The sequence below is a fragment of the Cotesia typhae genome, unplaced genomic scaffold (genome assembly GCF_013202065.1).
Source record: "Cotesia typhae breed Kobodo isofemale line unplaced genomic scaffold, CoteBio_Ctyphae contig_44, whole genome shotgun sequence".
Lineage (NCBI taxonomy): Eukaryota > Metazoa > Arthropoda > Insecta > Hymenoptera > Braconidae > Cotesia > Cotesia typhae.
Window position 1 is genome coordinate 5118021 of NW_027423753.1, and position 21485 is coordinate 5139505.

General features: G+C 28.7%; 2 protein-coding genes across 5 annotated transcripts in view; both read left to right on the forward strand.

Moving 5' to 3' along the window:
• The window catches only part of LOC141528959 (protein bric-a-brac 1), a 314927-nt gene that overhangs the window by 271390 nt on the left and 22052 nt on the right, over positions 1-21485 (forward strand). The gene's annotated exons all lie outside the window — the stretch shown is intronic.
• Positions 11748-13778, forward strand: LOC141528962 (uncharacterized). Of its 2 annotated transcripts, XM_074245272.1 has the most exons (3): positions 11748-12624; positions 12704-13142; positions 13216-13778. In XM_074245272.1, exons 2-3 carry the CDS (start codon positions 13097-13099, stop codon positions 13770-13772), a joined length of 603 nt encoding a protein of 200 aa, XP_074101373.1. In that variant the 5' UTR covers positions 11748-12624; positions 12704-13096; the 3' UTR covers positions 13773-13778. The 2 variants fall into 2 exon arrangements, with proteins under 2 accessions (XP_074101373.1, XP_074101372.1); XM_074245271.1 differs by having other exon boundaries at positions 11748-13142.

A 21485-nucleotide genomic window follows, 5' to 3' on the forward strand; every position in this document is an offset into this window, starting at 1 on the left:
ATAGCAGAGTGTTTTTTTCGAAATTATTTTTTGACTAGGAGAGAAATACAAAGCTGCAATCGTATTAGGGACCGACTGTTAAATAAAATAAAGTTTTGCCAAAAAAAAAAAAAATTAATTAAAAAGTAAATTTAGATAATTAATTATCTACGTTAAATATAATAATTAAAAGGTTAGTAATGTTTTCTTTATTGTCATTATTGTGTTTAGTTATTGTACGGGTATTGTATATCGCAATTGTATGGCCCCTGGGGCGCGTCCCGATCATGTGTCGGCCAGAAATAATCCGTGAGTAATTTCTCCCGAGCCGCAAATAATAGTCCAGAGGAAAATCATCTTTTACAATAAAAAATCAGTACATTTTAAACAATATTCACTTTCTTAATATTTAATTGTCTGGAATAATTAAGAGTAAACAAGTATCTGAATGGGAATTGGAAAAAAAAATAAATAAATAAACCGCAAGAGTAATTGTGTAAATTTTATCGTGAAAATGAAATTATTTATAAAACAATATAATATTTTGTATATACAACAGAAGAGAAAAAGAAAATAATAACGGAAAGATGGACAATATTTCATTGGATATTGCACACAGATATTATTTTTCTATTTCTACAATCTGTGCACCACTATACCATTATTCTCTTGTCCCATCGTTTTCTCGCTCGCTTGTTCGACCCGAGGAAAATAAATTGTTTAATTTATATTAAAAATAAATAGAGAACCCACCAGCTCGACGCCTGTGCGCCGACGGCTCGAGAAATATTACTTTTAATATTAGCATTCGCCGCTTTAACTTTTTTTACTTTTTTTTTGCTACTCCCTATGTTTTTTATTAATTTTTTTATCTGTAAACTACCAACCCTTTCTTCTTTATTTATATTGCATTTTTCAACTACAGATACATCATTTCAATGCGTATGATTATAAAATATTTAATTTAATAAAGCGCTGAATTTTATAACTCAATAAATTTTTCCTGTACTCCAGGGCTCGTAAGCGTTAATAAAAAATCATCAGGAATTAAGAACGTTTTGTAAATTTTTCATATTGATCGAGTCGATTCTAAAAAACGTATCCAATTGAAATACATTGAAAAATGAACTAAATTAAATTAAAACAATACCTACCTTATAAAATAACAAAGTCGATGAAGAAAAGAAAAAAAAATTTACTGAGAGAATGAAAAATCTCAACTCTGAATAAAATATTAAAAAATTATAAGTTATTGCATGTATTAAAAATTTGGTTGTCCATTATTAAAAAAAAAAAAACTGTAAGAAATCACTCAATTATTTTTTTTTCTTTTAAAAATTAATTATACAATTTATTTTTTTTCTATAAAAAAAATTAACGTTATGAGGGGTGCACTTTTGAATATTCTAAACTTTTTTTTTTGATTTCTAAAAAAATTAATTGAAAATATTTATTATTGACCAAATATTTAGACTGTGTTCGTACGAATAATTTTTTTTGTTTTTTAATAATAATAATATTAATAATAATAATAAATATCAAATGAAAAGATAATAGCCGTTGAGTATGTAGCATAAAATGTAGGTTAACACCCTGTTGGATGAAGCACTCAGAATCAGTAGCACAGGCAAGCGCTGGGCATAGAAGGCTGGTCCAACCACCCTTCTCGTGTATAATGTAGAATCCGCGAAAGCTTGTTGGCCAGGGGAGGGCTGGGATGCAATGCGAGCTAGATGAATGGCAAGACGACAACGAATATTTCATGAGACGTATTAATATTATAGTATCTCATCTCATGGATGTATCGAGGTAACATAATGCAGAGGACTATAGATAGCTTCTTATTAAACCAACGTACTGCTATTGCTCCCACTGTTGTACATTGAGCAACGCATTCCACTTACTTTCTTCTATATTACACATTAATGCTCTATTTAATATTAAATACCGTAATAATTCATGTTTTTTAAAAGCCCTTCAGTGTGAGCTAATAATTACAACTTACAATTCAACATTCTGTTCTGCTTCTTAGATTTTCACAACCTAAATTTTCATTTGTACACTGAAAAAAAAATTAACTTTAATCAAGACAAAAAAATTCTTGAACTACGTAAAATTTACTTAAACCAAGAAAAATTTCTTAGTTTTAGAATTTTTCTACTCAAATCAAGAAGATGAAATTCTTGAAAATTATTGACATGATTCAAGTAAATTTTTTTTTCTGTGTAATGATTAATAATGATCATGCATTAAAATTCAATGTTTAATTAATTAAACGTCTGCATCATAAAAAGTGTAAAGAAATAATATACGTAAAATAAAATATCTATTTAAGAATTTAACCTTGATAAAAATATTTTATATCGATAAAGTTAATTTTCCTCACGGTCACACTGTGAAATCAAATATAACAATTCATGTATTGTAAATGACCCACATTCTGGTACCAAATATTGGTGACATTTCTCCGAATATCATATCATACTCAGTATGTAGTTGACTAAAATAAGTTGTTAAATTTAATATTATCCATAAGTGTAAAGGTAGTTCAGCAAAGTGTCAAATTAAATATTTCATTCTTTTCAATATAATTAGATGACATATAAAATTATTTATACATTTATTATACGCCCGTGGGTTAATTCATAATATTATATAGACTTCTTGTATTATAATTAAATTTCGAGTCGAGACATTTAATTATATTGATAAATAGAATTTTTTAAAAAAAAAAAAAAAAAAAAAAAAAATGAGTGTATCAAGTTACTTATGAAAATAAAAAGATCGTTTATTACAATTTCTCAATTTTCTATTTTTTATATGACGTGTACGTCAATTAACGTGTTTTCTCAATCAAAAATTGGTTTAGTAGTTGATGGAACTCAAAAATAATCTCAAATAAGCATATCAGATGAGTATAAAAACAATTTTATTTTATAACATTACCGTTTAATAACTAAAAATTGTTCACAGGAATTCAGGACAATAATTTCAAACTAAGTGTTGCTTCTAGTTGAACCTTTCATCCTTTTACTAGGACTTTCTCAGCAACTACAAATAAATATAAAAATTATATCCTTTGTATACAAAAATGTAAAAAATTATTCTAGTTAGACGAAACGTTCAACTAGAATCAACACTTAGTTTGAAATTATTGTCCTGAATTCTTGTGACCAATTTTTAGTTGTTTATATTTTCTGGACGTGAGCAAGATTTTAAGATAACCGTTTAATCTTAACTCTTCCGTTAGGAGATGATTTCGCGATCATTTGCCCTTTGGCGGAGATTTTTAACACTAAACATATCATGCTCGCCCTCATTCATTCAAAAATTCCGCCCTTATTCAGTCGACTAATCAACAACCGCATCAAATATTTAGAAAGGACTATTTTTAGTCGGAAAATTATGTATGGACATATCGGATTATATTTAACCTGATATGGGTATATTGAGTCATATCAAGACATAATAAACCATAGAAAGCCCAATACGTTCCAATATGGCCAATTTTTAGATCATAGCATCAACGGGCTTCTATATAACTATTTATATTTCAATGTAATAAAATGTAATTATCAAAGACAAATAATATAAAAGCGTTTATTCATAGACATCGCTAACCCTCCGATAAACTAATCGATCGCATTCGCACCGAGAAACTAAGTAGAGAATATACAAAAAAAAACATTGAAAGGGTAAAATACAAGACATGTGAGACGTACATATACACACTTACATAAAAGTATAACATTGTCTATATGTATATGTATATGCATATATATTTATAAGCACCGTTTTATAAATAATTCATCGGAGCCGGGTGCAAGTATCTTTTAGCTTTACTTTTTAAGAATTTTTTATACTACCTGTTTTACGCAAACACCAGCGTCTTTACTTTGCTTCGCTTAACATTTATTATTCTTATGCATTATATAAATACGCAAATCAATTTACACACTTAAAAATAGTGAAGAATACTCAACATGCATAGATATTGTCGAATGGAAACAAATAACTAAAAAGTAAAATGCCACGAAACAAAAATCGATAGGTACTTGAGGGTATAACTATTTTATATTGGTATTGGAGCAATTTAAAATCTCTCGATATATAACGGTACAAGATCCAATTAAAATCCATTGAATATCGTGTAATTTCATCGTTTATTCTGGCAATTGTAGATTGTTTTATTGGTTGTCCTCGTCTTGGATTAAGTTTTATTATACGTCTTACTCTGACGATAAACAATAATAATTATTATTGGATATTGGTACAAGTATATAAATGTCAGTTAGATTAATAAAATAGGTGATGTCAATCAAACTTATTTCTGTAAATTAATTTAAAAAGTCATTGGTTTAATTAAATGTCAAAATATAACTATAACTATAATTATATTTTTATATTTTATTATTCATTGTTACAACAGTATACATCGAACATATGTATATAATATTATTGTTAAATATATACGCGTGTAAAGACGTACAATATGAAGAAAGTCATATAGAGCATATTAATTATTTAACATCTTATAATTTATCATCGATCTGAGTATCATTAAATATATATATATATATATACTTATGTATAGAATATGAGAATATAAAAAAAAATTTAGTAGGTTAACATGTCCTGGAATTATATAAATAAAATTCAAATCAATTTTTATTAATATATAAACATACTACTATTTTAATGATTCAAATTTATGTAATATATTTCAACAATAGTCATATTAATAATATATTTTATTTAGCAGATTCTAATCAGAAATATTGATTTTTAATAGACGAAATTGTTTAATCAATAACCTACCAATAAGTGGTAAAATATAACTCTTTACATACATCATAGATACATTATATTTCAACGCTCAATAATACATGAATATTAATGTTGATGTTAGCTTCTATATTTAATTTATCAGAGATGCTTATTACTCATAAGTATAAATCATTTTTTATATCTATTATTTAGAAATATATATAATCGTGTCAGATGTAAGGCTAAATTCTTGTACTTACATCGATTGCAAAAATTTACTCATTTAATATATTCATGTATTCAATAAAAAAATTTCACTATTCGAATAGCGAAACGATAAATGAATGATTTATTTAAGTTTCAACTTCTGAAAATCGCCGTAAATAGGCTGATGCGGGCGAATATCAATTCCACATGGAAATTGGCCAAATATTACTAAGTATAAGCATTAAACATGCATCCTAGATGATATCATATGTGTATACTTAAACTTTTTTAGAATGAAACACTGGTATTCGTGGTTATATCTCTTGGCTGGAGAATCAATTTTTTTGGCTCAGGAAAATGTTTACTCCGTTCCGACTAACCTGATCTTCCTTAAACATTTTTGTGCGCAACTCTTAATGCACATGTCATTTTCAATAATAAATATATTTTACTGCAGATTTATAAAGTACAATGAAAAAAAACTTTATATGATCGATGGTTTACATTATTTTTACTTCAAATATTTCACAATAATTTCTTCACTCTCTAAACTGATTTTAAATTGGAATAAAAACTTTTCTAGTATGGCAAATTTTTATATCTAGACTTATATGGCCTGAACTGGTCATATATTGTCAGATCAAGCTATATATGAGAATGAAAAAGTTATTTATTGTAAATTAGAAGTTTTCAAAACTTTATTTTTTCTAAAATTGGAGAGTAAAATAATTTCTGTTTTATGTTAAATATTTTAAGCTTAAATCTTTTGTAAGGAAGCAATTTCGCAACCCGGCATTCTCTGTTGGAGATTTTCAACACTTCTTTAGGTCGAAAAATTGTATACAAGCATATCAATTTATATCAGGAAATTTTCAACCTCATGTGTCTTGATATACTCATAAATCATTTTATATAGCTAATTTTCATATATGGACTCGTCAGAAAATTTTTCCACGTAAATAAGACGAACCCGTTAAAAGACTCTTAAATTTTATATCTTTTTTCAGCAATCATAGAACGTCCAGTTATTATCACTTCTTTCTTACATCAATTATTAAGCTTCCTTACTGCATAATTGATTGTCAGATTAAAAAAAAATCAATGCTTGCTGTTCATTAGTAGAATATAAATTTATATTTAAATATCCTTCTCAAACCTCTGTCAGTTGTCCGTAGATATCAATTTTTTTTTTTATTTAAAAAACAATTTTTCTCCGAGAGGTTACTCGGCCTCTCCATTTTTTAACGTATAAAAATAAATTTAAAACAAAAGGTGAAAAAGAGTGAATGCATGAAGAGAAATATCAAAAGCTTACTTGCTAAAAATAATTGACATTTTTAATAATAAATACGTTATTGAATTAATTTGACCTGTTTTTGTCAAATTTGTTATTTTTTATTCAAAATATCCATATCAATCTTAAATACTAATTTATTAGAGAGTTTTGAGGCTTTTTTAAAAAATTTCTTTAATCGATCTATATACTATTGAAAATATATTTTTATTTACTGTATATACCAACACAAATTAGCCTGTTGACTCATAGAATATTCCTCTAATTTTTAATAATGTCAATTTTAAAATTGAAATAAAATGTTAAGTTTATATTTAGAATCTATTCTTCAATCCGACAGTTACGGAGTTGAACAAATCAGCAAAAACATATTCGTATTTTTTTATATGATATCCAAGTATAAATTTATAATGCATTTAGCAGTAACACACACATAGACACTAGGGTGGGTCAAAAAAATCGAATAATTTATTTTTGACTTTATACTCTGAAAAATAGGTTCGTAGACACCTAAAAAGAATTCTCTCCAAGTATAAGCTCTTAATTATAACGGGAAGGTCCTCCGCTTTGCGGGTTTCTATTTTTTTCGAATAATCAGATAAAAAAATTTATATCTCGCTTCCAACTGCTTGGAAAAATATTCCGTGGCATAGATTTTGTGAGAAATTGAATGCTTTACAAAAAAGGTCTCTTATGACTTTTTCAAAAACTCAACCGATTAAAAGATATTCATAGTTGAAGTTTGGCTATTTTAAGGAAAATATTCGTTTTTATTATGAATTTTATAAGTCGATGAAAAAAATTATTTCGGATTGCGGAACTCATGATTTTGTAGGAAATTTACTGCTCTACAAAAATGGTCTCTTATGATTTTTGATTAAGTGAAGCCGTTACGAGATATTCATTGTCAAACATTAACGAATATCAATATTTCCAGTTTTTGATCAATAATTCGATAAATTTTAATTTAAACTATGAGTTTCAGGAAAATTTACATAAATTTGAGTTTCGATCGATAAAGAAATGTTATAAACAATTTTTTTAATATTGTTTTCAGTCTTGAGCTTGTTTGATTGCATTAAAACAAGAAATTAGAGCATTTTTTCGACATATAGCCAATGATTAGTTTAATTTGAAGTGAATGACATATTTCTTTGTCAAATTTAATATGAAAAGTATTGAATCAAGTGAGAAACAACCAGTATTTAACTTTTTTATAGATAAATTTTTTATTGAATTATCAATTGCAATATAATTGTCTATATTTTTAACATAACAGTACGCTATTACTATAAATAATTTCTTTTATTACAATTTGGGAATGTTTTTGATGTTCTTTGACAACTTGCAATAAGTACTGGAATTGTTCTTCATTTTTGTCAAGCATTGATTATATTCACTGACTAATGCAACAGCTCGCTCTGCTGAATCATTGACAACTTTTAGTTGTTGAAAGTATTCTTTATTTTCGAGATAACTCTCATTAGTAGGCCATAATTCAACATCGACATCAAGAAAGTCGGTAGATCGAAGATTTTGAAAAGATTTAATGACTTTTTAGACACAAAGTCACTCAGAGTTCTCTGCGCCAATGAATTCAAATCTTTTTAGCAATTACAAATCTTTTAGCTTTAGAATCTGTACCTTCACGAGTATTAACAGCTTCAACAATACTTTTTTTACTTCTAATGGAACGCCATCGTCAAACAGTGATAAAATGGCAAGTTCATCGCTCAAATACCATAAGTGCGAAATCATTTTTTCACACGTAGCTGAAGAAATCAAAGGATTGATATGTTTGTACTCCAATAAATTTTTCATAAACTGCAAGTCATGATAAGCAGCAGTTGTTGCAGAAGTTGATGAAAACCAAGCTTTTAAATACAATGTGACTATAAAAATACAGAAATGACGAAGACCATGCAATTCTTTCTGAGAGAGTTTGAATTCATCTCTGAATAGATACATTTTCAAACTATAAATGGCCTTAGCCATCCATCTAGCATGATGAACAGCACCAGGACGTTTGAAAGAAATCTTTTCTTGAGGCATTTCTCCAAGGAAAATCAATGATAATTCCAATAATTCTTTATCTAACTTATTATAACATTTCTTTATCGATCGAAACTCAAATTTATGTAAATTTTCCTGAAACTCATAGTTTAAATTAAAATTTATCGAATTATTGATCAAAAACTGGAAATATTGATATTCGTTAATGTTTGACGATGAATATCTCGTAACGGCTTCACTTAATCAAAAATCATAAGAGACCATTTTTGTAGAGCAGTAAATTTCCTACAAAATCATGAGTTCCGCAATCCGAAATAATTTTTTTCATCGACTTATAAAATTCATAATAAAAACGAATATTTTCCTTAAAATAGCCAAACTTCAACTATGAATATCTTTTAATCGGTTGAGTTTTTGAAAAAGTCATAAGAGACCTTTTTGTAAAGCATTCAATTTCTCACAAAATCTATGCCACGGAATATTTTTCCAAGCAGTTGGAAGCGAGATATAAATTTTTTTATCTGATTATTCGAAAAAATAGAAACCCGCAAAGCGGAGGACCTTCCCGTTATAATTAAGAGCTTATACTTGGAGAGAATTCTTTTTAGGTGTCTACGAACCTATTTTTCAGAGTATAAAATCAAAAATATATTATTCGATTTTTTTGACCCACCCTAATAGACACATATGGTGAAAAAATATTCAATAATTAAAAATTGAATATATTACAAAAAAAAATATTGAATATTTATAACTTCCCAAATAAACTTAAATGCGATCAATTTTCAACCCCACAAGTAATTTTGCGGATACTCTTTCCATTCAAACTGCGGTGTGATTTGTATGTTTTTTATATAATATTCAGATCAATTATCTATTTTAAGAATATCAAGTTAACTTTTCACTAACTTTACTTTTCATTCTTTGTATAACATAAATTTATTTCTGTATACGTGAAATACATTACTCTTTAATACCAATGTCGTAAAATTTTATATTTACCTAAATACTTTTAAATTCGACATTTCATAGGCAGACTATAGTTTACTGCCGATGCATTATTGAGCCATATGTTCTTGTGGCTATAGATAAAATTATATCCAGTGAATTTGTCTAGATAGAGTGAATTTCTCCTTATAGAGGAGAAAAAAATCAATAAACTTTAATTTAAATAAAAAAGCTTTTGACATATCGCTCCATACTTTTTTTTTCGCTATTTTGTATATTAAAAGACAAAGGAAGTTTTATAACTGATATGAAATGAATCTGTGATGAATTGCTTAGTTATTTACAAAGTTTTACATGAACCAAAATCTCTTATTGGCTCAAATGGCTCTTAAAAATTAATAGAGAAACTCACTTCATTTACTCGATAGTTTGATATAAGTTTAAATTTCGACTTATTTATAGATAATTGTAGATTTTGTTTTTTTGTGTTGCTGAGGAATAACTTTGCTACCATAAATTTTGATACTTAAGTGAATTATTTATTGTATTAAGCATTAAAATTTCTAATATAGAATTTCATATGTGTCATATATGGCTTAATGTGGTCATATGTGCCCTCACATAATTTTTTGACAGAAAGTAGTCTTGAAAATCTCCGATAAAGGGCGCATAATCGCGAAATTATCTCGTCACAAGAAGAGTTAAATTTAAGGACGTTCCGTGAAAAAATTTTTTTGAAATTTTGAGTACTTATACTCATAAGTATCCTTAATACGCAGGGATTTTTTTAAATAGTCCTTGCGGCACTAAATTTTGAAATATTAGCATTTAAAGTTTGTATATTGTCTAATAAATAAGTTCTAGAAAAGATAAAAAATTGAAAACTTATCATAAACTACTTTTTTGTTATACTCGCTCCAAAAGTTCAACTTTTGAGCGCTCGGTGGCGTCCGTAAAGAGACTCTTTTCTAAAGACTCTACCATACTGTCTTTTTTTCACGGCTTAGGCCGTGAAGTTTTACCCCCTCCTTTTTTTTGCTAACTTTTCGAGTACACCCAAACAAAATTCAGTGAGATTGTAAAAAAAAAGTCACATTCTAGTGTACCGACCAATGATTGTGAGTAAATTTTAAACAGTTACTATTGAGTGGCGCTAAGTATTTCTCTGCTGGCAGTTTATTAAGAAACGGACCTAATGTTAATAAAATAAGAACCACGCCATAAATAAATATTAATAAAAAGATAATTAATATAAAATTAAGTTTTTTTGCCCTTGTGAAACTTCATAAAATTTAAATATATCATTGTTTGCCTCCTATCCCTCAGAAGTTAAACTTATAGAGCGATAATAACACAAGATATTGTATGTCATTCGGCCGTTAAGTGGCGATTTTGACAACGACTTTTTTTTTATATTCGCTTTAATGATTGTGATGCGAATGTTCGAAAACGAGCGTAAATTTCAGTCCTCGGCTACGCCTCGGATGTTAAAATTACGCCCGTTCCGAACCTTCCCGCCGCAAACCTTAAGCTCATGTCAAAATATCGTCTCTGTCAGAAAACCGCCACTTCACGATCTTATGACATAAATATCTATTCATAAACATCTTGATATGGCCATATCAGAAAAATTTTTCACGGGTATTACTCGACTAACTTTCTAAAAATAAATTTATATTATCTCATCTATAAAGTGATATTAACCACCTCATAGTTTTAATTCCGACAAAACAAGAATACAAAAGAGAATAAAACAAAATTAAGCACTTCTTTTTTCTTTCAACAATCCAAGCCGAAAGCATTTATTTATATTCACAGCTGAGAAGTGCATCCCTTGAGTTTTCTTCAAACAGAAAGAACAAAAGTCGTCAGAGATCTCTTTTGTTTATTATTTAAAGCTTCATTGCTAATGAAAAATATATATCTTTAATACACATTTTTCTCTTTATAAAAAACCAAAAAAAAATAAATTTTCTTCTTCTCCTTGTTCCTCACTTAATTAATGAACATTAGTCTACATAAATACAATTTTAAAGAAAAAGTGATAACTTTCCATGACATTCAGTTTGCTTATGTTCATTTTATCACAGAATAGAACATGCGGGATGTTGATCCGAGGATTGAGGCTATGGTGCATACCAAGAGAGACTAGTCATGAGGGTTGTTGTGTTAAGTTAGTCAGTGTGGCTTCAGTGCGATGTTAGCTCACATTTAGTATACGTTTGGTACTCAACTATGTACTTTCTAGTGTAGTAGCCACCACACATACTACAGATGTACATACATCATGATCAAATGATGAGTGTATGCCTCTATTCACTCTATCACATGTAAATTAAATGCACTACGCGTTTAAACATTTGAGATTTCCTGATTAGTATACTCAATACCACAGGCATTGATCCATATTCAAGATACTTATTTATTTATTCTTCATTCTATTTGTAATTCTCGTAAGTTTATGCACACAACAGTCGATAAATAATATTATCACCACTAATACACTCAAACAAAAGTTTTCTGCTCGGTACCATCTACTGTTCAGTAACGAGAGTATCGTTACGGATACAATTCATATAGCTACGAGTAGCAATCTGGATAGTGCCATTCACGATACTATTGCTACCGTTGGTATACAGTTTTTCTAAACCTCACTCTTCTTTATACTAGATAGCAACGTGTGGATCGTGACGGTAGCAATATTATATCGCGCAGAGCAGAAAACTTTTTTTTCACTGTATAAATAATTTTTCTTTATCCACGGCCGAAAGTACGTACTTGATGCCTCGGCCGAGAGGGCGAAAGTCTAGAATTTATGCTTTGGTAGGGGCGCGCATGCGCACTGCTCTAGTAAGCAGAACGAAACTAGTATGCACTGAACTGATGTACGACGCAGCGTTGAGTATATTTATACAGAGACAAATAGTGAAATAAAAAAATTCAACCGTATATTTGAATGGTTTCTAAAAAGAAAAATGAATGTGTTGTCATCATCGGATGATTCGGACGATGAAGAAATTCTGAGGAATTTTGATGCGGAAGCCAAACTGATAATTTTAACTGATACGTTACCGAAGAAGTCTGCGGATAAGTACTTGTCAAATCATGAGACCTATAAAAAATGGCTGATAGAACACAGGGCGTCTTTATCTAATTCTGATGAAAGTAACCTAATTGTGTACTTTAAAGGATTAAGTGAGAAGTTAAAACCGTCGACTATATGGTCTACATGGTCCATGTTAAAAAAAACATTGAACAATTATGATAATATTGATATTGGAAGGTTTCAAAAATGAAAAAGTTTAGTTAAAAATAATTGTAAGGGTTATAGGCCTAAAAAATCTTTAGTGTTAAAATCGGATGATGTTACAAAGTTTCTCAATGATGCATCAGACATAACACATTTGGATCAAAAAGTTAGTATAAATATTTACTTCCATAAATTTATATTAATATTTTTTTATAGTATGATTATTAATGTTTGTATATTTTTAGGTTATCTTGATATTTGGTATTTGTGGAGCTCTCAGATGTTTAGAAATCTACAATCTCAAAAGACAAGAAGTTGAAGATCTTGGGAATCGGTATCTCGTTTCAGTTAATGATACAAAAAATGATGTGCCTCGGCAATTTATAATTGGGGGATTATTTTACGAAATAGTCAAAAAGTACGTATTATTGAGACCAAAGGATCTAATTTCTGAAAATTTCTTTATACAATATCGCAAAGGAAAATGCATTCACCAGAATATTGGAAGAAACACCATTGGGGCAACACCTCAAAGTATTGCATTATTTCTTGATTTACCCAATACAAAACGTTATACTGGCCATTGTTTCCGAAGGACTGCTGCTACATTATTGTCTGACTCAGGTGCCAGTACAACTATGCTCAAACAACTAGGTGGTTGGAAATCAACAGCTATAGCACAAGGTTATTAGTTATTTTTATACTTTATTTATTCTATTTTTCTATTTTAATAATTTATTCAATTATTAATTTACAGGCTACGTTGAAAATTCCTTAAAAACTAGAGAAAGAATTTTTAATAGTATTACTGGTACGGTTGATCCAAAAGCTAATAATAATTCAGAACCATCAACTAGCTCGAGCAACTTGACAACGACAAATGATGAAAATTTACAGCATGCTGACATTGCTGACCCAGATTTTGAAGATGATTTTGTATTGGATACTGAAGACTTAACTACTATTGATAGTCTCAATATGCCCAGAAAATCTACATCACCACTGCCATCGACATTAAAGACAACAGCACGAACAACTACAGCAACAACAGCAACTAAGTCTACACACTTTACTAGAAAATTACCCATCAATATTTTTTCCAAGAAAGATGAACCACCCGAGAAGAAACTTAAATCTAACCCCTTGAGAAATGTTACAAACGAAAAAAAATTTAATTCAGCTTTGGACGCAGATACTTCTTGCAACACATTTGATAACTGTACCTTCAATGGCAATATTATCAATAATTCTACTGTTCATGTATGCCTAAAAATTCTGATAAATGTGATAAAAAATAAAATATATTATAATTAATGAGAACTATTTAATTATATTTATTTAATTTTATAACATTATTTTTCTGAATTAGGTGCACATGATGCCTGCCCCCGACCAGCCGCACTCGCTTCGCTCGTGCTGCAAATGTCGGGCAGGCATTTATAAGCAAGAAAAGTGATAATTAATTGACGTACTTTCGACCGCAGATAAAGAAAAATAGTATACACTACACGGGCAGAAAGTTTGAGAGCCCTGAACTGCGCGCGATGATGCCCTCGGCTTCGCCTCGGGCATCATGGCGCACAGTGCAGGAATCTCAAACTTTCTGCCCTTGTAGAGTAATATACTATATTTTAATTTTTGCCCAAACTATATTTGAGTTTGCCAATAAATTTATTAATTTATCGATTAAATAGAAATTATCTAAATAGAGCTGAAACTGTAAATTAATAAAATTTGATATATATATATATATATATATATATATATATATATATATATATATATATATAAATTTACACATCCGGTAGGTATTTAAATATAAAATATAACCTAATAATGTTTGCAACAAATATTTAAACATTGGTTGGCTATTTTGAGATTTAAATCCAAACGGTAAATAAATTAAAGTGCATTACCACATTAAACACGTAAATAAACTAAGAGAATAAAGGAAGTACTAATTATGATAAATGCTGAATATTAAAAGTTTATGGATTAAAAGTAATGCAAAGTTTAAAACAGTATCGGTAATTATCGATGCTATTTATAGAGTTCCAATGGTTGTTAGTTCTTGGTTCGAGACATCGAAATTTAGTTTTATTAAGGTAAAATGTAAGCAAATGAATGGGGCAGTATATATATATATATATATATATATATATATATATATATATATATATATATATATATATTGTAAATATATATGTATATATATAAAATAGAATAAGAGAGAGGAGAGTAGCAAGCCGGTAATTTAGTTGGGGGAACGATTTAATTTAAATCGCGGGAATGCTGAGTCGATTTAATCGGAATCGATTGAGCTACCGCACTCCCAGTAGCAAGTAGCAGCAAGCACGATTGGATTAATTCCTCCGTGCGAATTAATTCGATGAAAATTAATTCGATCCGTCGACTTTGCTTCTAAATTATTATAATCCAATCCATGTGGAAACTGGCACGGTTGTGTGTTAATATATTATTCAAGAAAAAAGATTTTATTATTTAAAATGGTCCCTCCTTAATTGAATAAGGATTTTGATAATGATGTATAGTATCATTGGAGATGATTAAAGTTCTTGAAGAAAGGAAAAAAATGTATCAACCAAATTACTTTCAATTGTGAAACTGAATATTTTTTTGTGACAATAGACTGATAGCAAATCTACAATTTAGATCAAACAATTTTTTATACAGCAAGAGAATGATGTTCAAAAAAATTTCCAACCATACATGACGATTTCGATGCAGAAAAATTAAAAAAAAAATGGTACATATTTTTCAACTATGATTTATCATTTTTTTAAATCTTTAAAATTTTTTAACGTCGGGAAGGACCGTATGCTTGGCGTTCCTCGTTATTAGATTCGCATTTTGAACCAACTAATAATTAGCTAAGCCCTCTACCTCTTCCGTCACTTCAGATTGCCAATACCACCGTATTACAGTATCCGAGCCCGAGGTTCCCGAAATCATGTTTTTAGGAAATAACTGTGGGTACATTACAGTCCACCCTACAAAGCCCACTATTTAGGATGGCATTTTACACTGAAAAATTCATGTGCTCTTAGAACAATATTAGTTGTGGAGAACTCCCTTCTCTTTGACACGTTAGCTTCTATGAAAGCAAGAGGTCTGCAGTTGATATTCGGCCGATATTGCCACATCGCTAACTGTTGCAAGAGGTCCCTTTCATTTTGTAATGAAGTAAACGCCACCTTTAACTTGCTCGAAAACAGTCCATAGATCACTACCATCTGGCTGGCAATGTTATGTACATGAATGTTATTGTCAAAATAATATTTACTGAAGCACACTGGGATCAAACCCGGTCTTACGTATTGCTAAGCAAATATCGAGCCGACTCGATAAAGGCTGTTGCCAGCCACGGAAAAAAATATATTAGAATGCATATAATGATAATATACAAAGATTTTATGTATCAAATGATTTTGGCATAAACAAATTAATTTCCATGTTTTATTCTAATGTGCTGATACTTTATTGAGATGGTCGTCATTTTTAATCATTTTTCCACTTCTTACATGACCAGAGACTTCAGAAATGGATACAGGAGATTATGTACAAGACCATTAGCAATATTTTCTATGTTAAATGACTTATAAAAAGTGTAAATCACTCGGTCTAGTAGTAATTTTTATTATTTCTGATAGTTAAATTATTAAGGCATTTGATTTATAGTCGATATCGGACGGTCTACAAAAATAAAAAAATTATTTTTTATTTTTTTCTATATATGCTTGCGTCGATTAACTTGTCATATTAAGTAAAAATTGGTTGAATAATTAATTAAACTAAAAAGAAATTCCAGATAAGCTCGTCAGGAGAGTTAAAGTAATTAATTTTATTTCATAACTTATGACCCCAAATATTAACTGAATGTATTTTATATAAAATAAAAAAATTTCTCACAAAAATATAAAAATATTAAAACAAACTTGTAAAATACAAATTAAGTTCTAACAAATTTAAAAAATTAATAAATTTATAAATGCACAAAGAAAATTATTTATGAAAAGATCGGTGAAATTAGATGCATACTCATTCAAGTTTGTCTCTCATCCTCTCTAAAGTATCTCAATTCACCTTTTGTCATTTTTCACTCGCTCCGTGAATTCATTAAATAATAATTTTTAATTACGTAATTTCGTATTAAAAGCCCTGTGTATATATATAAAGCAGAATCCTGTCGAATCGATCTACTCGTTTCTAAGTACCGGAGAAAAGCGGTTAAAGAGAATCAGGAATAATCTATTAACGAAATAAACAAAGTTAAAGTTAAAAAATGTTGAATGAAGTTCTATTTTTTCATTGTAGCTTTTTTATCTTTTCCTTTTCTTCTTGCTCTACCTTTTTTCATCAGCTCTTTGACGATTATTTTTTACTTTTTCTTGTATTGAGATAAAAGATTTACCTCAACAACCTTTCATATTGAATCACATCGGTGTGATAAACTAAAATAAAATTATAATTTTATTTTCATCTCGTTAAATTCAACGAAACTGTTTTTAAAAATAATAACTTTTATTTTGTTGCCTTTTTTTCGCTGTTTTAAATCATAAAAATACATGATTCAGTATCTTTGTTCTCGTATCTCTACTTCCTTTACCGTCAATTGGAACGGCAATTAACGACACGATTGTGGATACATTCAGCACACATTTATTTGGCTAATCAAACGGAACCTGTCGCCACTGTGTGCTATCGCCGTCCCGTTATCGAATGATTTATAACTATGACTTTTTTTCAATAAATTTTTTTGTTCAAAAATTTTAACCACACATTTTATAAGTCTACAAATAGATATTTTTAACAAATATTTATAATGGAAATAATTAATGAAATAAAATAAAAAATTATTCAAAGAAAATTTTTAACTGAAGTAGTTCTTTATTTTAACTTTCGAAATTTAATTTTTGAATAGCCGGCCTATAAGGTACCTGCGGGTAATAAGGCCTAAGTGATAGAAATGCTATTTAAAATAACCGCTTCCGCTAAAGACTTCTCTAGTAGAAGCGTCTAGCATAGAAATGTCGCTATAAGTTTATAGAGTCCCGATAAAACGTTCCTTGTCTTCTATATTTCATCATCCGTCATATGCTAAAGTAGCGCAAAAGAATTCCTAAAAAACGATTTGAGTAAATGGTAAACATTTTTTATAATTTTATATTTAATAATTTGAAATCATTGTTCTAATTTTTATTAACGAACATTTAAAAAAAAAACACTCAATTTGGCTGATCAAAGGGTAAAAAATAGTGGTATTACTGCCAGTCGAGTTATACTAATTACAATTAAATAAAAAAATATCTAGAGCTGGGATTTTCAAAAGTGCTCAGCACATATGTAGATGAAAGGAGTATAAAATAAATTAACTTGATTTGTCGTATTTGTCAAAAGTTATAGTGTTAATAAGCCCATAACCTGTTGAAGAAATTAATATTATAAATCACATAACTGTCATTATTATATAAACATGTCCATTAATCCTATCACTTAATTATCTTTGTAACAGAGAGCTTTCTATATCATAAAGCGTATGTTATGAATTTTAAACGCGATTCAATACACCGAAGTCAACTTATGAAATTCAAAAAGTAAAAAATTTATTAATTTAAAATATAAATATAAGTATTTTCTTATTGCATAAAAAAAATTTATAAAACGAGATTTTCCCCTTTTGCTGACTCTCACACAACCGAACGTTAATTTCGACGAATTTCATTAGAACAAACGAACTTTGCTAATCTGTGGTAATCCGATTAGAAATTTGTCCCGGAGGCACATAGCTGCGAAGACGAGCTTGATGTAGTAATCTCTCTCTCTTTCTCTGACTCTTACCGGAGCTTCTGCACATTTAATGTCTTCTCTCTTGTGCTATTTCTCTTCTTCATTTCCCCCTCAGTACTGTCCACCTTCGACGTTTGCCTCGAATATTCCCTGTTGACTGAAATTCCGGATCCAACGGCCTATGTCTCTTTGCTGACAAATATTTGTTGGAATTAACTCAATAGACAACTTTGCAAATTCGTTTCTTTATCCTCTTTTAATTTAAACACCAGAAATACTTTTTTAGTTTATTTATTTTTTTTTTATCTAATCTAATAATACTAAAATTTTAAATTATGAATATCTGTTAAAATACTTTTCGAATACTTATCTCAATTTTTTTTAAATCAAACAAAATGTTAGCTCTTATTAATCTAAAGATTGAAGTTATTTCAATGAAAAAATTTTCGAAAAATTTTTTTTGCCTCATTTCGGTAACTACTTTTTTTTTTGTTCATTTATGAATTTACGTGATATTCTTTCGATTCTTTGGGAACACGAGGATAAACACGATGAATTTCGAAATATACAAAAATTATTTTAATTTGATGAATAGTTATTTTCGATACGTATGCGCAAAGGTAGATCTTGGTAAACTTGAAGTAAAGTCAAGAGGCTGAGTGTCATCATTTCAAATTTATTACCAAAATGCCAACCCTTTCGGATTTGTATCGAACAAAATTTTTTGTAATATCAACGGCGAAACTCAAATTTAAGAGGATGCCAATAAAATTTTATTTATTTATGAATAAATTTAATAACTTTATTAATATCTGAAATTCAATTACTTTTCATTGAAATTGAATCTTATGTTAGTACAGTTATTAAAGTTTAAAAATGTTTTTAAGTAGATATGAAAATCTTGTCAGTAATAATAAAACTGCCACACGTAAATAAATGACGAACTAAAATGTAAGTGAAAATTGTTTACAAGAATCGACTTGTCGCCAAAATTTTTTTTTTTTTTTTATTTATACTCTCTCTGACTGACGATTTCAGAAATAAACGGAGCTAAATAATAATACTGAAGTTAGCAGTCAGCTTTTTTTTTAATAAATTTGATAAAAAAATTTTTTTAATAAATCAATTACAATAAAAAAATGCTTCTAAAAATTTTCACTTGTAATTTTTATTAATTTTCACACGTGAAACTTTTTAATTTAATTTTTTTTTATAATCATTTAATTGCTATAAATATCTAAAAAAAATTTCATATCTGTCAACTTCAGTCTCATAGTTAAATATCCTAAAGTACTTTTTAGCATTTATGCGGGAATGCAGAGAGAGAGATAGTGAGAGATGTCACTTATCGATACGTGTGCGAGGAAAGTAGACTCAATTCTGGTTGGCCAGATATCATACATTGAAACACTAGAATTTTTGCTTCCTTGAAAAATCTTAGTTTCCAGGCCACTAAACCTCGCGGATAAGAAATAGTCGCCTGGATATCGTTTATAATTTTGGTCCACTGCCCTGGGATATTCCGCTCCCGTATTTATGATTGTCTTTTGTTTTAAGAGAGCTCGATTAGATAGACTGTTGGACAGAAGTTATCACGTGTGCCAGTTAAATTTATTTTACTTACTTACAAAAGTTACTGTGCAGATGGTCCTTCTTCCGTGGTTGGTGTTGTGGTTGATTAGATTGAATTACGCAAAGTGAATATTGTAGTGGATAAATTAAATTGATTGATGACAAAATTACAACAACTTAATTTTATTTCACTAACTCAACACTTGAAATATATTTATTATATTCGGTGACGAAATACAATAGATTTGTAATAGGAATATTTTACTAATATTCTAGGTTGTCGATAGATAATTATTTATAATAACGCAATGATAGTTTAACACAAGATAGTAGTAATAACGATAATATAAACTTAATAATTAAATAATAGATTTGATAGTTGTTAATAATTTTTGTAGTTTTGGTGAGTAATCACCTAATAGTGGTAATAGTGGTATAGTGGTAAGAATGATTAAGATAAATCTAACGTGGTGGTTGACACCGGGGGATAGATCGAAGTGTCGATCACCGCTCAAGTATCGGGGTTTGTGACCGTTTTTCCCCTCCTCGTGCCGTCTTATGATGTCACGGGACTACCTATTATTTTAGCTAGTGTCGGTAACGAAAATTTCGGGTGGTAGTTCGCCAGGCTGATAAAGTCGGGACATTTTGTAGTGTCTCAACATTTTACCCCTCCTAACTCCTCCTAGCTCGAAAATCCAAGTATCGCAGTTAGTATTACAAAAAAATTTTTGTCGTTACATTTTTACGAAGATCTAATTTAAAAATAATTATCCAATTTCTTTTCTTTAAACAAGTATTTACACGAAAATTTATATTCTGAAAATAAACTTAATTAATTAAATACTTTTGTTGTAAATAATTTTTAATTATTTCATTTATTGACCTGGTTACTTCTCACATAAATTGAGTGCTCAAGACATACATATTCAGATTTATTAAACTTTTTAATTGGTACACATCAGTTTAAATTATTTCAATTATTATAAATTTTAAATTCGACCTTAAAAGACAAAAAAGCGTACTTAGAGCGACGGTACAAGAAAATTCGATCATACATTTATGAATATTACATATTTAATTTCAGGTCACTGCGTTATTGAATTCATTAAACATAACGTTTTTATTAATCAATTAAGACGGTTATTGATTATCGATAAATTTAATTTCCTTTTTTACTTAGTGACGAGATTTTTATAATTTAATTGGTTAAATTTAATTATTTATATTCTCTCATAAATTTTCCAATAAAAAATTAGATTATTTCAAAATTTGTTATGTAATTGAATATTTAAACATCAAACATAATTAGTTTTGTTTTAATAATTGCTACATAAAAATTAATATAATATTTTATCAAGTTATTCCTGTTGAAAGTAAATTTTTATTTAATTTAATAATTACTCTTATTATCAAATCAGTGATGAAATGATTAATATTCAGATTTATCGATCTAAAAAAAAATCTATAATATGACCCCTTATGGACAATTTTCATTGCTGACGATATGTTATCGTATTAGGCTACATACGAAAATAAATAAATATTTTAAATATACAAATAAACTAATAACTGATGTCAGGTAATTATCATAGAAGAATCAAAAAAATGATTTTTATTTTAGAGTCTAAGACTTAAATTTCTTAT

Bases quoted from the DNA above. Each gene is read 5' to 3' on its own strand.
- LOC141528962 (XM_074245271.1), top strand. From the start codon at position 13,097: ATGCTCAAACAACTAGGTGGTTGGAAATCAACAGCTATAGCACAAG. The intron at 13,143-13,215 runs GTTATTAGTTAT...ATTAATTTACAG, and splicing joins ATCAACAGCTATAGCACAAG to GCTACGTTGAAAATTCCTTA.